Source organism: Cucurbita pepo, chromosome LG07 (assembly GCF_002806865.2).
Source record: "Cucurbita pepo subsp. pepo cultivar mu-cu-16 chromosome LG07, ASM280686v2, whole genome shotgun sequence".
In the NCBI taxonomy this organism is placed as follows: Eukaryota; Viridiplantae; Streptophyta; class Magnoliopsida; order Cucurbitales; family Cucurbitaceae; genus Cucurbita; species Cucurbita pepo.
The window spans coordinates 4,252,478-4,275,735 of NC_036644.1; the positions used below are offsets into that span (position 1 = coordinate 4,252,478).

General features: G+C 34.9%; 2 protein-coding genes across 12 annotated transcripts; one reads left to right on the forward strand and one right to left on the reverse strand.

Annotated features, from left to right (window-relative positions):
* The first annotated feature begins 8,856 nt into the window (after positions 1–8,856).
* Positions 8,857–14,967, forward strand: LOC111798262 (hypersensitive-induced response protein 2). Of its 8 annotated transcripts, none has more exons than XM_023681304.1 (7): positions 8,857–9,134; positions 12,630–12,664; positions 13,077–13,279; positions 13,450–13,570; positions 14,028–14,119; positions 14,204–14,300; positions 14,395–14,967. In XM_023681304.1, the coding sequence occupies exons 3-7, from the start codon at positions 13,091–13,093 to the stop codon at positions 14,751–14,753; spliced, it is 858 nt and encodes a 285-aa protein (XP_023537072.1). In that variant the 5' UTR covers positions 8,857–9,134; positions 12,630–12,664; positions 13,077–13,090; the 3' UTR covers positions 14,754–14,967. The 8 variants fall into 8 exon arrangements, with proteins under 8 accessions (XP_023537072.1, XP_023537073.1, XP_023537069.1 ...); XM_023681305.1 differs by having other exon boundaries at positions 12,630–12,660; XM_023681301.1 differs by lacking the exon at positions 12,630–12,664 and adding an exon at positions 12,735–12,941.
* A 3,141-nt stretch (positions 14,968–18,108) lies between these two features.
* On the reverse strand, positions 18,109–22,272 carry LOC111798263 (hypersensitive-induced response protein 1). Of its 4 annotated transcripts, XM_023681310.1 has the most exons (7): positions 22,106–22,272; positions 21,339–21,406; positions 20,143–20,346; positions 19,853–19,973; positions 19,009–19,100; positions 18,826–18,922; positions 18,122–18,731 (listed from the first exon to the last, which is right to left on the reverse strand). In XM_023681310.1, exons 3-7 carry the CDS (start codon positions 20,329–20,331, stop codon positions 18,373–18,375), a joined length of 858 nt encoding a protein of 285 aa, XP_023537078.1. In that variant the 5' UTR covers positions 20,332–20,346; positions 21,339–21,406; positions 22,106–22,272; the 3' UTR covers positions 18,122–18,372. The 4 variants fall into 4 exon arrangements, with proteins under 4 accessions (XP_023537079.1, XP_023537081.1, XP_023537078.1 ...); XM_023681311.1 differs by lacking the exon at positions 21,339–21,406 and having other exon boundaries at positions 18,109–18,731; XM_023681313.1 differs by lacking the exons at positions 21,339–21,406; positions 22,106–22,272 and adding an exon at positions 21,450–21,473 and having other exon boundaries at positions 18,109–18,731.
* Between the last annotated feature and the right edge of the window lie 986 nt (positions 22,273–23,258).

The window sequence follows — 23,258 nt, forward strand, 5'->3', positions numbered from 1 at the left end:
GTAGAAGAGGAGAACGACGTCGTATTGAGAGGAATTGGGTTAGCCAACTGGGGCGCATGCGTGAGCCGGAGTCTGAAGCTGCTCCCGCAGGTCCCATAATTGTTTTGTTTGGAAGCGAGAATTTTGTCGTCGTTGGTGGGCCATTCGCCGAGCCACAGCCACGCTCCCTCCGTGACTCCAGCCGCAAATCTTGAAACCTGCAGATTTGTTTTTTAAATTTTAAAATTCCCAATTAACCAAATTTCACGCTTTTTCATTTTAATATTATAAATATCTCTCTCTCTATATATATATATTTATTTATTTATTTATTTATTTATTTATATTTTGAAAAAATAAAATATCCTAATACAACAATTCCGCAGCCTTTTACTCAATTTCTCGTGGGATCAAATTCTTATGGGTACGAGTCAAGGGAATGGACCCTTAGCCTCTAATTTTCATATAAAAGACACGACGTATATGAATACCCTTTAACTCATATTTTGATGGACGGGATGTTTTTTTATAAGGAATCGGAGGAAGATTCGAAGATTTTTTTAGGAAGAAAAATAGACACTTACTTCTTTTCTATTTAATCGGACCATAACAGCTACCTACATTCCATAACTGGAAGCTAATAAAGAGACCCACAATCTCATAGAAAGACGTTACGATTCCCCATAGAAAAAAATTGCTCAATCGGCGGGCTATCATCTGCTATTCTAGTTTAGAGGTATCAAATCCTTATCGAGATAATCAAAAGTTCCAACCAATAAACCCTGAGTAACTTAAAAGAAGATAAAAGGTCAAGTAGAAATTGCTCATTTTTAGACCTCCTCTTATAAATTCTTAAGTGAAAAAACTCACAAACCACTTGCAAGTATGTTAACAATCCCACTCTAATTTTATATGTTTGAGGTCTATGAGATTTTAGCTATTAATGTTATTAATGTAATATGCTCTGTGAACGAGTTGAGTTTGATTGGAAACTCTATTCGGGTTGCTCGGGTCACCAACCCAACTAACCTAAAATTTCGAATTGGTCCAAAAGATTTTCCCAACCCATGTACACCCAGTATTTATTGAATAATAACTATTAAATACAAATTCAAAATACACTTTATAATTATCATATCATCGTTATTGACCTAATGAACTTCGTTGATTCTCGCTCTCTTCAAAATCTCTCTAATATCTGTCTCTCGAACACACCGCTTATCATAAATTTTCAACATTTTCAATTCAATAATAGATGGAATAATTGTAGAGCATAAAACACATAAAAACAAATGTTTTTCTTTTTTGGGCAAAAGAAAACAATTCTCTTTCGGTGATCATTTTCTTATTTTCTTATATGTCATTATCTTGTCTTGCAAAAGAATTTGTCAGTTCTTCACTTTTCTTCAAAATAATAATTATACATATAATCAAATAATAATTCATAAATAAATTAATAAATATTCAATAATGTAACAAAAAAATGTCCGAATTATTGCAAAAAAAAATATATATATATATATATATATATATATATATATATAATAATAAACATTCGACTAAAAGATCATATATTCAAATCTACCGTATCAACATATTATAAAATAAAGTCGAAATAAGTTTAAATTCTTTGTAATTTTTTTTTATTCTTATATTTTCGAGGTGTCTATTTAGTCTTCCATAACTTTAAAAGGCTGTAATTTTGGACCTTTATAAAAAAAATTGAAAGTAGAGTAACTGAAATGAACATTTGAAAGTATCGTGATCAAAATGAACCAAATCTACAAGTACGAAATCTAAATCATCCAAACCGTTTTATGTTTTTTCTAGTACGTATCCTAATAAATTTGTCGTTTGTACTTTGTTCATACAGACCAAGGACAAAATCGAGAGAAATATTTGACCTCTAAGTTTTAGAATTGATATTTATTTAGTTTTTTGGGTTTTAAAAGAGAAACTTTAGTCATCGAATTTAATAGTCTCAAGAGGCTATGATGTGATGTATAGTCGGGATGTAACAACGGTAAAAAATATAATAGTAATAAATAAAATATGACGTATTTCTTTCCACTCAAAAGCTCAGAGCTCTCCCCACCTAACTTCTCTCTTTTTTCCCTCTCACGTCCAAAAACTACCTTGAAATGAAAATGTGTGAGTGATTAGGATCTGCAATTTTTATCGACAACTCTTTGAACTTGATCTGAAAGTGGGTTGTTCAACGATTTGCTCGTTTTGTTAGTTTTTCCCTTCGATTCTATTCTTTTCTTCAAGAATTAAATGGAAGTTCTTAATAGGGTGGAATACCAACATGTAGGTCATTACAAACTTTGAGGGACAAATCAAGTCAATCTTGAAAATATGATAGAACGTTAGCTAAGGTCAACCATGTAAGTGGCCTTACTAGACTCGGTCGAAAGACTTGCCTTATGTGTGACAACACGTACACAATGACCCTTATGTATGACAACACATGCACAATGACACTTGCACGTGTCATTTATGCTTTATGTTATATGATGATGTATATGATGACATGATGATGCATGATAACATGATAATGTAAGATGTATGATAATAAGATGACTTAATATGATGATATTTCATATTAAGATGATGTACATGTATTAAATATCAAGATGCATGATTTAAAGATGAAAATTATAAGTACTTCATCTGTTCATATACATCTGATCCCCTCCACTTACTATAAATACTTTCTCTATTCACCTTGTTATTGACTCATGAAATACGTTCCGCATGGAGGCAGTTCCTAGTGTAACACGAGGCCGAGCATGAATCTCACGGTTTGAATTTTTCAGAGAGCGTAAAAAAGAAAACGATGTATCTCATATACCTTTTCCTCTCTATTTTAGACGGTTACTCATTACTTGGTATATTCTCGCTAATTAAATATAACCTAAGTTAGGTAATTGTTTCAAAAAAAAACTTACATCACTCATGCATGCTCATAAAACTGGGCTAACTAAGCTCAAGTACTGGCCCGATCTCCAGGTAGCATGTGTTTCGTAAACCGTCAACTTAAGTACCTCCAACCTTAGACAAGATCGTGCCAGGTGTGCTTTCTTCAATTTTACAGGGCATCGATCTATTTTAACCATANTGATCAAAATGAACCAAATCTACAAGTACGAAATCTAAATCATCCAAACCGTTTTATGTTTTTTCTAGTACGTATCCTAATAAATTTGTCGTTTGTACTTTGTTCATACAGACCAAGGACAAAATCGAGAGAAATATTTGACCTCTAAGTTTTAGAATTGATATTTATTTAGTTTTTTGGGTTTTAAAAGAGAAACTTTAGTCATCGAATTTAATAGTCTCAAGAGGCTATGATGTGATGTATAGTCGGGATGTAACAACGGTAAAAAATATAATAGTAATAAATAAAATATGACGTATTTCTTTCCACTCAAAAGCTCAGAGCTCTCCCCACCTAACTTCTCTCTTTTTTCCCTCTCACGTCCAAAAACTACCTTGAAATGAAAATGTGTGAGTGATTAGGATCTGCAATTTTTATCGACAACTCTTTGAACTTGATCTGAAAGTGGGTTGTTCAACGATTTGCTCGTTTTGTTAGTTTTTCCCTTCGATTCTATTCTTTTCTTCAAGAATTAAATGGAAGTTCTTAATAGGGTGGAATACCAACATGTAGGTCATTACAAACTTTGAGGGACAAATCAAGTCAATCTTGAAAATATGATAGAACGTTAGCTAAGGTCAACCATGTAAGTGGCCTTACTAGACTCGGTCGAAAGACTTGCCTTATGTGTGACAACACGTACACAATGACCCTTATGTATGACAACACATGCACAATGACACTTGCACGTGTCATTTATGCTTTATGTTATATGATGATGTATATGATGACATGATGATGCATGATAACATGATAATGTAAGATGTATGATAATAAGATGACTTAATATGATGATATTTCATATTAAGATGATGTACATGTATTAAATATCAAGATGCATGATTTAAAGATGAAAATTATAAGTACTTCATCTGTTCATATACATCTGATCCCCTCCACTTACTATAAATACTTTCTCTATTCACCTTGTTATTGACTCATGAAATACGTTCCGCATGGAGGCAGTTCCTAGTGTAACACGAGGCCGAGCATGAATCTCACGGTTTGAATTTTTCAGAGAGCGTAAAAAAGAAAACGATGTATCTCATATACCTTTTCCTCTCTATTTTAGACGGTTACTCATTACTTGGTATATTCTCGCTAATTAAATATAACCTAAGTTAGGTAATTGTTTCAAAAAAAAACTTACATCACTCATGCATGCTCATAAAACTGGGCTAACTAAGCTCAAGTACTGGCCCGATCTCCAGGTAGCATGTGTTTCGTAAACCGTCAACTTAAGTACCTCCAACCTTAGACAAGATCGTGCCAGGTGTGCTTTCTTCAATTTTACAGGGCATCGATCTATTTTAACCATAAAAATTGATCGTGCTTGGTTCTTAACCCTAAGTGAGCATGCACTTATCTTTGTTATAGATTTTAACGTCTATCCCGTTTTATGACGTTGAAAATAACCTATAACATGCTTTATATAACAATTATATAATCATCCACAATAATATAACAATTTATATCTATCACTCATGGAACCCTAAATATGCATACTATACATTATAACACTTATAACATGCTTGAAACATAGCCTAGGGTGGGATTTTAAATCTATATGGCATACTTTATGCATATACCTTTTCTATTTAATTAAAACATACCTTCACAATCCATAGTTAATTAAACACACTAGTGTTAAACTAGTGTAACTAGTTTTGGCATTTTAAAACCATCCATTAACTAAATTATTATATTAATAATTAAAAAATAAGGTGATCCACTCCCTCGAGCCTGCCACAGGCCGGGTTGGGTCGGGAAGCAAAAATTCTTCCTTCTTCTTCTTCGGTTTAGCTTGCCATTGTTTCCATTATCGATCAATTACAACCTAAAATGGACTCTAATCACTCCATAAAAATTACACATTAGGCCAATTACAACAATTGTATCAAATCAAGGCATAAAAAAATGTCAAAACCATACACGTCCACTTTAACCTCCACAATTTTCATTCATGAAATGGTACCCACCATGCTCAAATTAATGCAAATAAAGTGCTTAAAACTCTCTCTTATACCAATTGATGGTGTTAATATAACACATGGAGAAGCCATTTGGATTTTAGGCACAGTAAATCAATTATAGTAAATTAGCTAGCATGTTCATAAGCATTAAAACTCAAGGAGTTAGAGTACTAACCTTTTGTAGTTTAAATTCTTTTTTCCACACGAACCGGTTTCGTACTACTACTAGTGTCTTCCCTACTATTCTCCGGCCTTAAAACGGGATGGTGGAATTTGGTGAGTGATTAAACTTGGAAGGGATGTAGTATATATGAAGAAAGAGTTTGAGAAGATTTTTCCCTTTTAAGTGTAATAGTCTATTTTATTTATAGTCATATTTGCATGTTCATCAAATTTGAGATTACCAGATTTTGACTCATAATTACACTTTGTGGGATTTATTTCTAAGTTTTGGTTAAACCAAAATTCCACTTGACACTCAAAATTCACCTAATCAAGTGGAGTCAACATTTTCACTTTCTCCATTTTAATTCAATAATTAATTTAAATAATTAATTTCAAATTAAACTAATATTAAATGATTAATTAAACAATTTAATTAATATTTAACATTAATTCAAATGTCAATCCCAATCAATTCGAACACATATTGATTATGAATCCCAATTCATAATTAAAATATTTAAATATCTCTAATTCTCAATCAAACAAAAATGTGGTTAAATATATGGTATATATTTAGCCATATTCACTAGTTTGAATTTAAATATCTCTATAACAATTTAGTCTAATATGAGCTAGCAGGGGATCTAATGAACTTATAGATCATGGGCTCCAACAATCTGAGATTAACCAGCTAAACTCATTAACCTTGTTATCCAACATTTGTTAACTACTAGGACACTCCATTATAGCCTAATAGTTGCACTCCCCTCACTATAGATATATTTTGTCCATTTGATATAACCATGATTAGTAAGTCGATTCTTCACAGGTTGTTCGTAACTAGAGTTAGGTCAATTTACCGTTTTACCCCTGAAGTTACTTCTTGTTCCTTATGTCCCACTGATCCTCTAATGAACAATTGGTTTGTGGTTCAACTAGTAAACCGAATCCCTTCTAGGCCAATGAGAGGGTGGGCCCCTTGTTCAAGACCTAGAGTCAGTACTTAAGAGAATAACCTCTCTACTGTACCTAAAAGTGGGTAGGAGCGAATTTCATCTTGCACCCTATGTCCCCAGCTATTCACCCCGTCTTACCCCTGAAATGTGAGGCTTATTTAGTTGGCGAACTTGAGCCACTCTCACCCATGTAAATCTAAGGATAATTCCGAATAAACAGGAGTTCATGGTTAGCTCAGAATTAAGATCGAGTTACCTAGGTCATCGAATGAAAAAATTAGTCTCAACAGTAAACGACATTATAAAGTGAGAGTGCTTTTCTTACTGGTCCGATCTTATGCAATACTCATTGCATAGGACGCCCCCACTCACATGTCTCCACATGTACAATTTAGTGATCACATTGTTTATATCATATACAAAAGTGAGCCGCATCCATAGCGTCCCCAGAATAAGGTACTCAACCTTATCTCTGTACTATAGATCATTTTGTCTATATACTTGAACTTGATCCACTCTTATGTCTCTAAGTTCAAGTAATCATACTATAGTCAGAGTGTTCCTAGTTTATTGGATTTAGATTAATAATCATAAAACTCGCTTTATTCAATAACAATCTTTACTGAATAAACATCGATAATAACTTTATTAAAAATAGAATATGTTTTTGTTTACAAACTATGAGTTTTAGGACAGAAAACCCAACATAGACCTGTTGGTTGGGCTAGCTCATCTGAGCTGTAACCGGACACCTAGAGGGAACAACGACCATCGTGCACTATTCTAAGCATGAGGGTCATTTTAATGTCATAGTATATGGGTCCGTACTCATCATAAAAGGAAAGTATCCCAATGCATGTAAACATACAATTATGCATCAGGTCTCCATATTTTTCATTGTAAATAAATCATGCAAGACATCCTCGTCAATTCCTCACATGTTATATTAGTAAAATTCATACATAATTTCATTAATAACATAACTTTCAAATCATAGATAAGGGGTTGTGCATCGTAAAATTCCTTATTTCAAAACACATCATGACATGTCATAACATATCATGGCGTAACATATTCATATCATAGTACGTCATGACACAACATAATTTAACATTTCATTTGTACCATAATGTTATTTGGCATATCTTGACATATCATATAGCGACACATAATCATATCATCAAACATATCACACAAATGTCATGTGTAGGGCCATTGACACATGTATCATACATAAAGCAATTCTTCCAACCAAATCGATACTAGAGCCACTCATGCGAAGACGCTTCACCCTATTAGAAATATTCACCTAATTTCTTCACTAATTCCAATAATTATACTGACCTTAAATCCTTTTAATAAGGTCAAAATAAGCTTCGAGAGGGTAAAAATTGTAAGTATCGGTATCAAATATACCAACCCGAATGTTTACGCTGCTTTCAAGTCGTTGGAGCTGCCGAGACGAAGCCGCGACATCAATCGAGCTGCTGAGTAGACCAAGAGGAGACACGCGTCACGCACGTGCAAGGAAGGCTAGAGGCGCGCATAGGTTCTCAAGCAGGTTGCGTCGTGTCGCTCAGGCGCATGGGTCAGGAGTTGCGCGCATCTACTGGTCGCGGGTTATGTAGTGGGTCTAGGTCCATGCTCGACTACTTACTGAGTATTATATATTCAATCAAGTTCTTTACTATTTTTAGATAATAATTAGATGAAGGCCCATGACGTGAGAGGTTTGGAGTTGCTTACTATTTGAAAGTCGGGTCGTATCAGAATAGGTAAAATATGAATATATCATTTTTTTTTTAATATTTTGAATATATCTTTAAATATATTATTATAGGCATTTAGGGTTCTTTTAATAATATTTTAAGTATATTGATAATATATTAATCACCTATCAATATTCATGGGAGGTAAACTCATGAATATATCGTTTTAGTAATATTTTAAGTAAATCAATAAAATATGAGTCGATAATAATAATAATAATAATAATAATAATAATAATAATAATAATAATAATAATAATAATAATAATAATAATAATAATAATAATAATAATAATAATAATAATAATAATAATAATATTTAATAATAATAATATTATTATTATTATTGTAATATTTCGAGTATAACAAACGTCAATCACGACTTATTTAATGTATAACACGAGTGTTTCACTTTATTAATATTTTAAATATATCTTGTTTAGTATTATTTCTCTTTCTTTTATAATTATTTTAACTTATTTTCTTTTTCCAATTAAATGTATTTTAGGTTGAAATATAATTAATTAATTCAAATTCAAATTCAAATTTAAATTAATAATAATAAACCAATTATTTTTATTTAAAATTTTATTAAAATGATTTATTTAAAGATAATTATTAAGATTTATTATAAAAATAAACTAGAAAATTAAAATTAAAATTATTTTAATAATTTAACTTAATAAAAATAAAATAGTCAACAACACTATCTAAAATTAAATAATATAATAAAATTATTGAAAATAGTGACGTATTATATACTTAGATATTCTTTTACCCAATAATATTAAAATAATTTTATTTTCAAAATAAGTTTATTTATAATAATAATAAATAAAAAAATGTCGAGAGGCTTGGGCGTTATCACCAAATCAAAACACGCTAACCAGCGTTTGGCCGCACAACGGAATGAACGAAAAGTATAAGCTTTGGGAAAGTGTCGGTTCATCGTTTTCTGTTGCATCTCTGTTCTCGCCTTCCTTCGATTCCCACGCAATCCTTTCCAATTCCCATTTTAAAGAATCCATTTCACAGTTGTTGTTCATTCTTTTTCCCCTTTCCTCGCAGATTTCCGTGATCTGAATCCTTTTCCCTTTTCGATTCTCCCACCGGGAAGCATAATACTTTTAAGGTCAGTGTAAGAACTTTCAATCCCTTTCCCTTTACGTTTCCTACCGTATTTGCCTTCAATTTTTGTTATCTCCGGCTTTTTTCTTGGATTCTTACTCATGAATTTACCGCCGGCTAAGAATTAGGGTCTTATTCCTTTCAGATGGTTCGGTTTTGATATTTGTTGTTAAATCCGTTCTTCGTTTGTAAATATGCTTCAGTTTTNTTTTTTGTGCAATTGTCTATTTTACGAGTTTACTTGTGCAACAGTGGATAATGGACTCTGTTTTTGCTGTTTTTGCTGGATGAATTATTTGTCAAAGTGAAATCATGAAATTGAAGTAATTGCCCTTTTGGATGATATGTGGCGCTTGCTTTTCTAAATCTCAGTTATTGGACCAGTTCAAGGATTTATTGTTCTATCTTTTCAATAAGCAATCAATTAGAGTATACTTTTACTTCTAATACTTATCCATCAATTTTTTTTTGGTGGGGTTTGTGGTGGGTCCAAATATTTGACAGCTCATTTCGTGCTCGCTACTGTTTTTCAACCACATCATAATTCGAAGTCGTCATAGGAGTCATTGGAAAAATTATAAGGATTTATTGTTTTTGTTAAATCATTTCAGGGCCTTGCAACTGAGAAGGTAAGGGATGTTTTAGACCTTGAGTTTCTGATTTTTCCGACTTTATTTAGTAGTGATATTTGGTGAGCGTTGCTTCAATCTTCTGCACCATTTCCCGTTGTTCAGTATATGCGTTGACTTTCTCCCGTAAGAATGCTTTGCTCTTGATTGCAAAAGAAGTTTCTTGAATCTGTCTGGATTATTTACGTCTTTTTTCAATGTTACAATATTTGTTCATCTCCTTGCTATAACTGTGTTTTGGCTTCCTTTTTCGTGTAGATTTGTAATTTTTTGGTTGTTTTCTGTTTTAATTATGAAGCCATTCGACAGCTAATCCAAGGAATTTCCTATTTGTATTAGAGTTTTGGATTCTATGGCGTTTATGGGAACATAATTCGTTATTTTCTTCAAGTCTCTCTCGGTGACATATAAGGCTTCTGCTGAGTTCTTTTCGTATTGCAAATTGGCGTATGATAACATCTAATAATATAATGGCTAGTGGTGCTTTATGGGCCGACTTCTTTCCTTAAGATGAAGTTCCATATTCATCTGCTGTATATGGATCTAACATGAATATTCTCTTATGATCATCTAACTTTAAAGATTTGATATAGTGTGTCTTTGGCTTTGAATTTTTCTTTTTTTTGAAGATGAAGTTTCTGATTTCAATCTGAGCTTATAATTTAGGAGGTTTTGATCTTTTAACATCAAGAGGATAAGACGTTGTTTTTCCTTCACATGCGCCAAGAAACTGACCCAAAGGAGAGCTTTACCTCCTTCAGAATTTGTAACATCCATTTTTAGTTGTTTTGATTTTATTTTTATCAGTTAAACTTTGGGAGTAGGTTTTTATTAGTTCCGTAGTTCATAAGTTGCATAGACGTATATTTTCAAGTGAATTTATTCTCCTGATTTTCCATGAAGATACTTAGCTGGAATATGAGGGGTTTGAGCGAGATACAAAAGGCATTTTGTTTGGGATGAAAAAAAATGAAGATAAACAATTTGGTGAGATGATATATTAGATTACAAAATGTCTGGTGGAGGCTGTGGGAGTGGGGGTATGGGAATGAGAAACATCAGGGAGTTTAACGAGGCTCTCCGGGTTAAATGGCTTTCGAGATTTCCCAAGGAGAAGACTGAGCTTTGCTGTGAAGGTGTTGGAAGCAAATTTGAATACGACCCCTCCCGGTGGGAGTGAGGTGATGAAAAATGCAAGTTTTTCCATTTCATGGTGGTTACTTTCTGAAGTCAGACTATCAGTTGAGATGCTTTCAACTTTGAGGCGAGGCATGGGGACAACAACCTCATCCTGGGATAATCATTGCACTGAGAAATGGACTATGAAAAAGATGTTTTACCGAGTTTTTGGAACGGCAACAGGATAAGAAGGATATGTAAAGGAGTCTTGGGATAAAGAAATAAATTCATGGCATACAACTTGAAAGGAGGAATTTGTCTACAAGGCTTTGCTTGGAAAGCTGACAGATTTAAAGATTAAGACCACTTGTAGAAATTAATGAAAAAGGAAAATTTTTTAGAGGAAAGGCTAGAAAATTGGTTTGAAAGGAGGTTCCAAAGAAGGTGAAAGTTTTATTATGGACTTGCTGTATACAAGCTCTTAATGCAGCAGAGAAGATGCCGAAAAAATTTGTCCCAAAATCATATTCTGTTCAACAAGGAGTTCAGGACAAATTGCTACTAAATGATTTTGAATCTCCTGAATGTGTTTAACAACTCAGTAAAGAGCGTATGCAGCAGCTGGCAGGAGTATGTTGGAAAAAGATGTAGATGGACATTGTATGAGAAAATCTCTTTAAAGCAATATGGGAGTTAAAGATGGAAAAAAGATTCAATAATTTTTGTACGTAAGGAAAGAAATGGGGAGATGTAGGTGAAAAGGCTAAATTTGGTACCTTTTCTGGGTGCAAATTACACAAATTGTTTAGTAATGAAACCCTGTTTGTGATGAACTTTTATTGCATTTTTTTTGGTAATTTCTATATCATTGAAAAGTTTTCTTTTCTTGTTTCAAAAAGATGAGCCAGTACAAAGTTATGCATTTCCTAACATATTAAGCAGGGACATCTGTTTTTCTAGTTCCCTACATGAACATGGTTTTGTAAATTTGATCTATTTTCTTGGGAACTTAAATATCAGCACATTATAATTCAATCAACAGTTCTCTCCTCTGCCCTTGTCCTCCCTTACTAGAACAGCGGTAATAAAAGGAGGCCTGGAATGTTTTGACGGTAAACCTAGGACTTTTAGCAGTATTACATGTATAGTCTGTTGGAAAACAGCTAAAACCAGTCAATTAGGTTGAGGAAAAGATTTCTTCCTAACCTATGCAGTTATGCCTATGCCTTCCAAGATAAATCCCCCTCCCCACCAGCCTAAATTTTTGAAACATAGTCTTAACGTTCTGAGACTAAGAACACAGGAGGTCACCAAATTCCAATCAGATATATTTATGCAGGAAATATGACAGGTACCCATGCAAGGTCTTAAATTTGATGATTTTGATGCGTGAGGCCTATTTCTTTTGCCTTTTCTCCTCCAATTTTAATCTTCATGAATCTGGACCACTTCAAAATGAATTTTATAGAAGGAAGTTAGTGTGATTTGTTTCAGTTTTCTTCATAACCATATAATCTTCACTTCTGACATGAAGATCTTAGTAGAAAGCTTGGGTTAGATATTCCCACTTGAATTGCATATGATTGGAATTGAGGAAGTTAATTTCTAAGATTAATTACCTGCACGAAATCTCTTTGTTTGAATATGCAGATTTGGTGTTGGTTTATATCATGCCAAGCTGTTTGGCTTTTGTGTTTTAAAGGTTTAAATAAGGTAAGATCATTCATAAAGTTTGATTACTGAACATGCAGCTTTGGTGTTGGAGGAGCTTCACTCACCAATGTAGGTGTGGCTCTGTAAATGTTCTTCTAAATGTTCAATTACTGAATATTATTTAGTTTTTTTCCATCTCTCAGTATTAGGCGCATGTAATGAAGTTGATAGGCCTTCGTTTAAGAATGTGTATGGTAGCAAGAGTGGAAGAGGTGCCGACTGAATTAAGGGTTTTTGTATGGGCCCATGTTAGTTACTAATTGTGTGGGAATTGAGTATTTTGTATATAGTGGAGCATTAGAGAAAGGAGGTTCTTTTTTTGACTACTCTGTTAGGGAGCGTTTTGGAAGGTTAGGGAACTCTCGAATCCCTCAAGTTTAGATATTAAACTTCTTTTAAAATTATACATTAAATTGTGAAAAATGTTCTTCTTTCTTCTCTGATGGTCTTTGTTTGATGATCATGGACTTCTTTTGATATAACAGTTGATAACTCTAAAATGGGTCAAGCACTTGGTTGCATTCAAGTCGACCAGTCAACTATAGCCATCAGAGAAACATTTGGGAAGTTTGATGACGTACTTGAACCTGGTTGCCATTGTCTACCTTGGTGCCTTGGAAGCCAGGTAGCTGGTTATCTCTCTTTACGTGTCCAGCAACTTGATGTTCGCTGTGAGACAAAGACGAAGGTTTGTTGCCTGCAAAAAAATTAACAATTGATTGACTTCTTTTCTAAGATTATCTGTACACGGGCTTATTCATGAAGAAGAATAAGAAGCTCTTTGTGCTAGAGGTTAAGAGTATTAATGCTTACTAGTTTATTATTTTCAATGTTAGTTTGTTTTCTGGATCTGTTCAGGATAATGTTTTTGTCACCGTCGTTGCCTCTATTCAATACCGAGCCCTGGCCGACAAGGCTTCAGATGCTTTTTATAAGCTAAGCAATACAAGAGAACAAATCCAAGCTTATGTCTTTGATGGTATACTCTGTTTGAAGTTCTTTTTGTTCACTACTTTTTTCGAAAATTTAAATTCAATAGTGTTTTTCATTGTGCTGCTTCCCCTTTCCTCACCTACTATGTATTGATGAGTACTACTCTAGATAACATTTATCGTTGTGTTTAGGGATATATGCCCATGGAATAAATAATTGTTAGAAAAACTTGAGGCTGGTTTGATAACCATTCTTTTTCAGAAAAGTCATTTTAGACACAATTGTTGTGCTGTAGTCTATTTTTAGTAGTTTTTGGAATCTTAGCTAAATTTTTAAAAGCAGTTCTAGCTTTTGTAGTTGGGATAAGTTTTCCAAAATGTTATTAAACTATGAACGAGAGGATTTAGCACCAAGTTTTCTTTCAGCACTTTGTTGACGCTAATTTGCTCATAGATTCGTTGAGCAGTAACTAAAGCTGATGTTCGATTGTTTTATTCTTTTAGTTATTAGGGCAAGTGTTCCAAAGTTGGACCTTGATTCAACTTTTGAACAGAAGAATGATATTGCCAAAGCTGTGGAAGACGAACTGGAGAAGGTAAATTCCTTTTTTCTTCATGATTCAGAATTAACCAACTTGAGTATGTAAATCTTTATCGATATCGTATTTTTGGTCATGTAGGCCATGTCAGCTTATGGGTATGAGATAGTTCAGACTCTGATTGTGGACATTGAGCCAGATGTGCATGTAAAGAGAGCCATGAATGAAATCAATGCAGGTAGTAAAAGACTGAACAATCAATGATAAATGGCTTGTATTGCCTTTGGTTATGCAAATCTTAGGCATGTTTACCATTTTTATTGTATAAACAGCTGCGAGAATGAGAGTTGCTGCAAATGAGAAAGCTGAAGCAGAGAAGATACTACAGATTAAGAGAGCCGAAGGAGACGCCGAATCCAAGTATCTGGCAGGGCTCGGTATTGCACGGCAGCGTCAAGCCATTGTCGATGGGCTCAGAGACAGCGTGCTAGCATTTGCCGAAAACGTCCCTGGAACGACATCTAAGGATGTCATGGACATGGTTCTTGTGACCCAATACTTCGACACGATGAAAGAAATCGGAGCATCGTCAAAGACTAATTCGGTTTTCATCCCACACGGACCTGGTGCAGTTAAAGATATAACTTCACAGATCAGAGATGGTCTTCTCCAAGGAAGCCGAACTCAGTAGATTGGTGAGGATTGAAGATGGGATACAAAAGTATATAAAAGATTGCATGTGAATAATGGGTTTGGTGGTTGGTTTGTTTGTTTAAGCTGCAAATTTCTGTCCTATGTAGATTTGTTTGAATAAATTTCTGTTTCTCTTAATTGATCTAACAAAGCGTATTGATATTATTTACCTTATGAGTAGATGGAAACCATGAAGCATAAAAGTTGCATGATATTGGAACTCATATATTCTAACTCAATGTCTGTTCTCGTTTTAGTTTTAGTTTTAGCTTTAGATCTGAATCAAGGGCATGCAGTGTTGCAAAAGGCTTCGAACATGTTTGGATGTGATTTTGAAAGGACGTATGAGAATGGTATAAATTGATGAGCTATGATTTTATATTAGACCGTGGTAATGAAGAGACTCCCTTCTTTCACATAAAGACTGTAACCTCGGTTCTGGTTCCAGAGCTCTCATGTCAACCACTTCCTCTTTTTCTTACTTCTAAGGGTTACGAGAAGAGGGAGTGAAGTAAAGTAGTTCTGTCTCATGAATAAGGTCACTTGTGATCTTGGCTTTTTAGAAAATCCCACTCCTATGTCTGTGTGGTTGATTTCAATAATAAATCAAACAAAAACTGACTCACTAAGCAACCTATTTATAAGAGTTCATCGCATCCTTAAAAGTTATTATAGACTTTTTTGTAGATGGTATGAAGGTTGGGCCTAGTTTAGAAATTTCCTGATCGTTGTCACACATGTTAGTGGTACCTATCTTGAGCTAAACTATTTATGTAGCCCTTCGTCTCCTCTCAGGGCTGGTTTATCCTATAAATAATAGTAGTTTCTTAATGAACTACTTACGTAGTATCCTTCGTCCCCTCTCAAAGTTGGTTTATTCTACCTATAGTAGTAGTTCCTCATGTTATCTACTTATGTAGTCCCTCATCCTCCCTCAAAGATGTACGAGTTTTTAGATTCAGTTTTTCCAAAGATACGAGAGTGTTCTTGAGAGATAGAACTTGAAATTTTGATATGTTCATCTAAGAAAGAATTCTCGTAGACTTCATGTTGAAACTTGGCTAAGAGGTGGAAAGTGGAGTTTTGTGACGCTACAAAATTTTGTAAGAATGATTAAATCTTGAAGTTTGGATGCATTTATTATGATACGTGATTGCTTAAAAATTATAAGAAAAATATATTTAGAAAGTAGATTACTGATTAAAACCAGAGGGACACTTGTCGCACGGCTAGGTAGAGAACGTGTCTACGAGCACCAGGGACACGTGTTAGCAGCAAAGCAGAGAAACGCATATGGCCTTGGGCAACGACAAGCATTGTGATAACGCTCGTAAGACCTCTCGGGCATGTGAGTGCGCGTGTTGATTGTGTGAGTTTTTTTTTTTATCTGTTCGGCCTCCACTTGTCAATTTTTCATCTCGATTTCGATACTAACCCTAATTTTACTTGAATTAAAACCTACGGGAGAAATTTCAGGAATTTTGGAGCTTTTAACATGTGTAAAAGCTAGCTTAGGAAGACACACGTGATTCAAATAACCACATGATTCCAGGAAGTAATACTTGTAGGGATTACTTGGCTAGTAAAACTAAACCCTAGGTGGATAGATTTGGTATGACCTGAGCCTAGGACGATTGGATAAGCTAGAGAATAAGCATACTTGTTAACGGCCTGTCTGATTTAATCCTCGCTTGATGTAATGAATTGTATCTCTATTGCTCGTACATAATCATGCTAAAACGTAGGATGATAATTTGTGTATTTGTGCTCTAAAAGCTTGATGGATGATATCGCCCCGTTGAACATGTGTGATTGTATGCATGGTTGAATTGTACATTGACTCCCGGTGATTGAATTTATGATTCTCCTATAGAGAATAAGTAGTAGAATCGGTTTAAGTAGGGTGATAATGTCAGTTTAGCTATTTTATGACCTAAGATGAAACTCCTCCAGTAGACCGAGTGCATTAGAATCGTAAGAGAGGATTAAAGGGAGTGGCCTCTAGTGCTTCTAACTGATCCAAACTCGGAGAATTAGAATTGAGGATCGAAGTGAATCCAAGTCAAGACTGCCAACTACTCTAGAGACCTAGAAGACCACCCCTGCAACCCTAAAAGACAAAGGTAGCCTTCTAGGTTGATAGCAGCTCGTATAGTGTTTGTGGAGCTTCAACTTTCTTTTCCACTTTGGTATTTTACCGTTGAGCTAGGCATAAGGCTGGTTAGGGATATGTGATGTAATAGTTTGGTTGGATTACCCTACATGGTGGATCTGTTTTGTGGATGAGCGTTGATCATGCGAGTAGTCAATGGAGCTAGCATGTATAGAGGGTAGCACACCCAACTTTGGATGACTACATGGCCTGTGGGATGAGTTCGCCAGCTACTTCTCATGGATGACAAGCAAACTAGCACTCACCATCTTATCCCCACCTGTTAGAGAGAGTTCGTTAAGGTAACACCTCAACATCAAACACTAGTTACTGCTATGTAGGCTAAACTGGCTACCCAAGACTATGCACAGTGTCACGGTCATGCTTGTCCAAGGCATGTCGCCCATGGCTGCATGCCCGTGACACGCCGAAACCTTTGCCTTGTTCTACTTTATTGCTTTCTTTTACCGCTTTCATGTTGTATTGATTCTTTCTTATTTTCTTTAAGAGTATGACGTTTCGGCGATGTCATGGCTACGCCTGGTAGACATGAAATGCCTCAAAATGTACTATAGGGAGATATGACTAGTTGTCAACTTCTCCCTGCCCGATAACTTATATGCAGTAAGCCATTGTTGTTGCGTTTTTGCGTACGTTCCCATATAACACCAATCTCTCTCTCTCTCTCTCTCTCTCAACTCTTTTTCTAAAACCTCTCTCCCTCGCTTTCTAAAATCTTCTCTTGAAATCGAGTCCCGAGGTTTGTATTCACGTTGCCTGACCGCAGGCAACATACTTCGAAGTAGGCTTAACCCACTCAGTGCTGAGAGTGAGTGCCGCACAATCGCCAAATTCGTTGCCCAGAAACCGCGATTGTGACACACAGCAAGAGCAATACACCTAGAGCCTAGAGTAAAGTTTGTGGTATTTTGCTAGGTCAAGGATGCCGTGAGAGCATATAAGTAGGTTGCTTACTCGATATGTTTATATACTCACCCTTTTCCCTTTCTTCAAGTGTTCATAGCTAACGGTCAAGGTAGAGGAGTGTTCAAGCGTCGTGCATCCATAAAGAGAATCATTTTAGAGCGTCAATCCGTCTTTGTGTTTCAGTCTTTTGTATTATGTTTCGTAATTGTATCCCAAACTGATCTAAAGCTAAAATGAAACCAAACATTCAGATCAGAAGATATGAGCAAGAAGCTTGTTTAACAGGATTGCATTAAAAATGGTCTAAGAAAGCTCCCATACAAACACTTCCAATATGATATATAACTTTTATACTTCATGCTTTCCATCTACTCATAAGGTAAATAATATTAGTAAATATTTATAGATCGTTTAAGAGAAACAATGCACTACACAACACACAAATTTGCAACTAAAACAAGCCAAACATCATTAATCACATGCCACCTTTTATATACTTTGTATATCATCTTCACAAGTGTCTTCAATCTTCACCAATCTACTGAGTTTGGCTTGCTTGGAGAAGACCATCTCTGATCTGTGAAGCTATATCTTTAACTGCACCAGGTCCGTGTGGGATGAAAACCGAATTAGACTTTGACGATGCTCCGATTTCCTTCATCGTGTCGAAGTATTGGGTCACCAGAACCATGTCCATGACATCCTTAGATGTCGTTCCGGGGACGTTTTCGGCAAATGCTAGCACGCTGTCTCTGAGCCCGTCAACAATGGCTTGACGCTGCCGTGCAATACCGAGCCCTGCCAGATACTTGGATTCAGCGTCTCCTTCGGCTCTCTTAATCTGCAGTATCTTCTCTGCTTCAGCTTTCTCATTTGCAGCAACTCTCATTCTTGCAGCTGTTTATACAAGGAAATGATACACATGTCAAAGATTTGCATAGCCAAAGGCAAATACAAGCCATATATCATTGATTGCTCAGTCTTTTACTACCTGCATTGATTTCATTCATTGCTCTCTTTACATGCTCATCTGGCTCAATGTCCACAATCAGAGTCTGAACTATCTCATACCCATAAGCTGACATGGCCTACATGACCAAAACACAATATATAGAAAAAAATTCACTTTCTCCAGTTGGTTAATTCTGAATCATGAAGAAAAGAAGAAATTTACCTTCTCCAGTTCGTCTTCCACAGCTTTTGCAATATCATTCTTCTGTTCGAAAGTTGAATCAAGGTCCAACTTTGGAACACTTGCCCTAATAACTAAAAGAATAAAACAACGGAACATCAGCCTTAGTAACCCAACTTCAAAAAACTATAAGTGCTTTTAAAAATTTGTCTATGTGATGTCCAGGTTGGTTGAGGAGGAGAACAAAACACCATTTATAAGGGTATGGAAACCTTTCCCTAGCATACGTGTTTTAAAACCCTGAGGGGAAGCCTGAAAGGAAAAGCCCAAAAACGACAATATTTGCTAACGGTGGACCTGGGCCGTTACAATCTCGGTAAATTTAGCTAAGATTTTATTTTAAAAAAACTACTAAAAAATGAATACAGCACAATTGTGTCTAAAATGACTTTTCTCAAAAAGAATGGTTATAAAACAAGCCTCAAGTTTTTGTCTTATTGATCCGAAACCGAACCAAGTCAATTCGAGTTCAAAAAAAATAACCCAACCCAACCCAACCCCTATAATTTGGGTTGGGTTGGTCCGAGTTGTTAGTTTGTCGGGTTGAATGTACACCCCTACTATCAGTGGACTCTAAGTTTTCTTTTAACAAAAAACGGTAAGTAATAAGCTGAAGAGGATTGGTGCTAACGGCTAAATTTCAAACATTAGTTATGGTAGTTAGAATTTCTTGCCCTGGTAAATAATTATTTATTTCATTGAGGAGTTATCATTAAACACAACAGTAAATGTTCCCTGGAGTAGAACCCATCAAAATCAGCCCAATAAAAGATACTATCAAACTTAAATTGCTCGTAAAGAACTGAACAAAAAGAACAAAGTATACCATCGAAGACATAAGCTTGGATCTGTTCTCTTGTATTGCTAAGCTTATAAAAAGCATCTGAAGCCTTGTCGGCCAGGGCTCGGTATTGAATAGAGGCAACGACGGTGACAAAAACATTATCCTGAACAGATCCAGAAAATAAACTAACATTAAGAATAGTAAACTAATAAACATTAATAGCCTGAACATTTAGCTTAAGGAGCTTCTTATTCTTCTTCATGAATAAGCCCTTTTACAGATAATCTTAGAAAAGAAGTCAATCGATTGTTAATTTTTTGGAGGCAACATACCTTTGTCTTTGTCTCACAGCGAACATCAAGTTGCTGGACACGTAAAGAGAGATGACCAGCTACCTGGCTTCCAAGGCACCAAGGTAGACAATGGCAACCAGGTTGAAGCACATCGTCGTACTTACCAAATGTTTCTCTAATGGCTACAGTTGACTGGTCGACTTGAATGCAACCTAATGCTTGACCCATTTTTGGAGTTCTCAACTGTTATGACAAGAGAAATCCATGACCATCGAACAAAGAACAGAGTCAGAGAAGAAAGAAAAATGCTTTTGAACTTGTTATCTTCCTCAAGAACATTATATTTACAATTTAACTCAAATCATCAACTCTTCTTTTGATGCTTAAGACACTATAAATGAAGTCTCCTCTCATAATTTAATATGAATTTTTTTAAAATTTAACACCAAAACTTGTGTTAGAAATCATTTCTATTATTGACAATTGGATAGAGATTACAAGAGCCAAGGAACAAAATAATCAATTTCCCACAAACAGCCTAATTGGTAACTAACGTGGGCCGACACATAAAACCTTTGATTCATTCAACACATCTTCCCCTCTTCCTACCATACATATTCTTAATCGAAGGCCAATCAACTTCATTTAAATGCTCCTAAAGCTGAGAGATGGAGAAAAACTAAAGAACATTCAGTAACCAAACTTTTAGAAATTTGGAGTCAGTCAAACATTGGTGAGTGAAGCTCACCAACACCAAAACTACATATTCTGAAATCAAATTTTGTGAATGATATTGCCTAATTTAAAACTTTAAAACAAAAAAGCCAAACAGCTTGGCATGATATATGCCAACACCAAAACTGCATATTCAAACTTAGAGATTTCGTGCAGGTACATAATCTTAGAAATTAAATTCTTCAATTCCAATCATACACGATTCAAATCGGAATACCTAACCTAAGATCTTTGGAAACCTCTCCCTAGCATACGCATTTTAAAAACTTTGAGGGTAAACTTGAAAGGGAAAGCCCAAAGAGGAAAACATCTGCTCGCGGTGGGCTTGGGCCGTTACACATCTCTACTAAGATCTTTGGGTTAGAAAATAAAGATCATGAGGTTTTGAAGAAAACTGAAACAAATCACACTAAATTCCTTTTATTAGATCCAGATTTAAGAAGAGAAAAAGAAAAAGAAAAAGAAATGGGTTTCACGCCTCAAATCATAAAATTTAATACCTTGCATGGGTAACCATATAGATGACAGAGAGCAGTTAAAATCCAGAGGCACTTCAATTGTTTTTTGGCTGGATGAGCAGAAAAAGAACACAATAAGAAAAACAAGCAAACCTTTATCCCTTGCCTTCTCAATTGCAAGGCCCTGAAATGATTNAAAAAAAAAAAAAAAAAAAAAACAATAATCCTTTCGATAATTTTTCTAATGATTCCTATACAAGACTTGAATTATGATGTGGATGAAATACGGTCCGTCAAATGTTTGGTCCCACCACAAAGCTTTGATGGATAGATGTTAGAAGAAGTCAAAGTAAACTCTCATTGGTTGCTTATTGAAAAGATTGCCTTAGAAAAGCAAGCACCACATGTTTTTCCAAAAGGATAATAAAGAATTTCACACGTACACAGGTTTACTTAGTGAAGACCGCAATACAACAAGAAAGAAAAAAACGAATGGAACATAATAAAGTAAACCCATCGAACAATATCTTCCATTCCAAAATTTACTTCGACAAACAATTCATCCAGCAAAAACAGAGTTCATTATCCCTTGTTGTACAATTAAACCACTAAAATATACAATTGAACGAGAAACAGAGAATCGAAACCGAAGCAAATTTACAAACCCAGAGCGGAATTAACAACAAGTATGAGAACCGAATCAGCTGAAGTATGAAACTCAAAAATCAAAGTAAATTGATGAGATAGCGAAAATTAAAGCAATTATGCAAGGAAACGTAATGGGAAAGGGATGAAAGTGTTAGACTGACCTTAAAACACGGAAATGTGAGAGAAAAGGAGTGTGAGAATGAAGAAAAACAGTGAAATGGAGTGTATAAAATGGGGAATGGGAAGAGTCGCGTGGGAATCGAAGGAAGGCAGAAAGAGATATGAAATTTGGTGGAAGAAACAAATGGAAGACGACGGACTCTCTTTTCTACGCTTATACTTTTCTTGTTAGGCTACCGCGTTTTTATCTCGACTTTTCCGTCCGCCAATTAATTTTTTTTTTTAATTAAAAAAAATACTAAAATAATATATATATACTTATAAAAATAAAAATAATTAAATAAATAAAAACTTACCTGGACCCATGTGTAAAGGAGTACCATACATCCAACCCTATCCAGACTAGAAAAGCGCCCAAAGCCATGAAAAGTTAGGTCCCGCTCAAGCCACGTGCTACTTACATTTGTCAGGTAAAGGCAATACGCAAATGTACGGTTGACGGCGGATCTGAGGACGCCATGTAAGTTAGAGATGAGATATTTGATAAGAGTTTACCTTTATTCGACTGTTTTAAGTTATAGCATCTTTATTTAGATTCATTTTTTAAATTTAGTTATTGAAAGTTTATTTTTGGAGATAGGTTGTTTTGGATTTAGGAACGTTTATGAAAGACTTTGTTTTGTTTCAAAGGTTATTTATGATGAGCTTCGGCTTGATGAGTTATGTATGCATGGGTGACATCACTTCTTAGGTTAAAGAGAATTAGTGGCGTTACAGTTGGTATCCTTATAGTTGAATTTAAAGACGTTAATATGACTAGTTGTCAACTTCTTCCTACCCGATAATTATATGCAGTACGCCGTTGTTGTTGCCTTTTCCTTACATTCTCATATAACACCAATTTCAATTTCTCAAATCTTACTTTCAAAACTCTCTTTCGAAACTTTCTTCTTGAATTGAGGCTAGAAGCTCGAGTATACGTCGCTTGGTCGTAGACAACATAAAAACGAATAGGCTTAACTCACTTATTGCTATGAAGTGAGTGTCGCATAATTGCAAGTCCACTGTTATCAAGGTGCGATTGTAACAACAGCAAAAACATCTTTTAAAAAGTTAAAAAATACTTATATTTTTAGTATCACTTTTAAATTATACGGATGAATTTTAAAAAATTTGGAGATAATATATGAGGCG

Coding starts and splice junctions, on each gene's coding strand:
- LOC111798262 (XM_023681303.1), top strand. CDS start 13,091: ATGGGTCAAGCACTTGGTTGCATTCAAGTCGACCAGTCAACTATAGCC. Junction 13,280..13,449: donor GCTGTGAGACAAAGACGAAG/GTTTGTTGCCTG, acceptor GGATCTGTTCAG/GATAATGTTTTTGTCACCGT. Junction 13,571..14,027: donor CCAAGCTTATGTCTTTGATG/GTATACTCTGTT, acceptor TTATTCTTTTAG/TTATTAGGGCAAGTGTTCCA.
- LOC111798263 (XM_023681311.1), bottom strand. CDS start 20,331: ATGGGTCAAGCATTAGGTTGCATTCAAGTCGACCAGTCAACTGTAGCC. Junction 18,923..19,008: donor TGGAAGACGAACTGGAGAAG/GTAAATTTCTTC, acceptor TTGGTCATGTAG/GCCATGTCAGCTTATGGGTA. Junction 18,732..18,825: donor AATGAATGAAATCAATGCAG/GTAGTAAAAGAC, acceptor TTGTATAAACAG/CTGCAAGAATGAGAGTTGCT.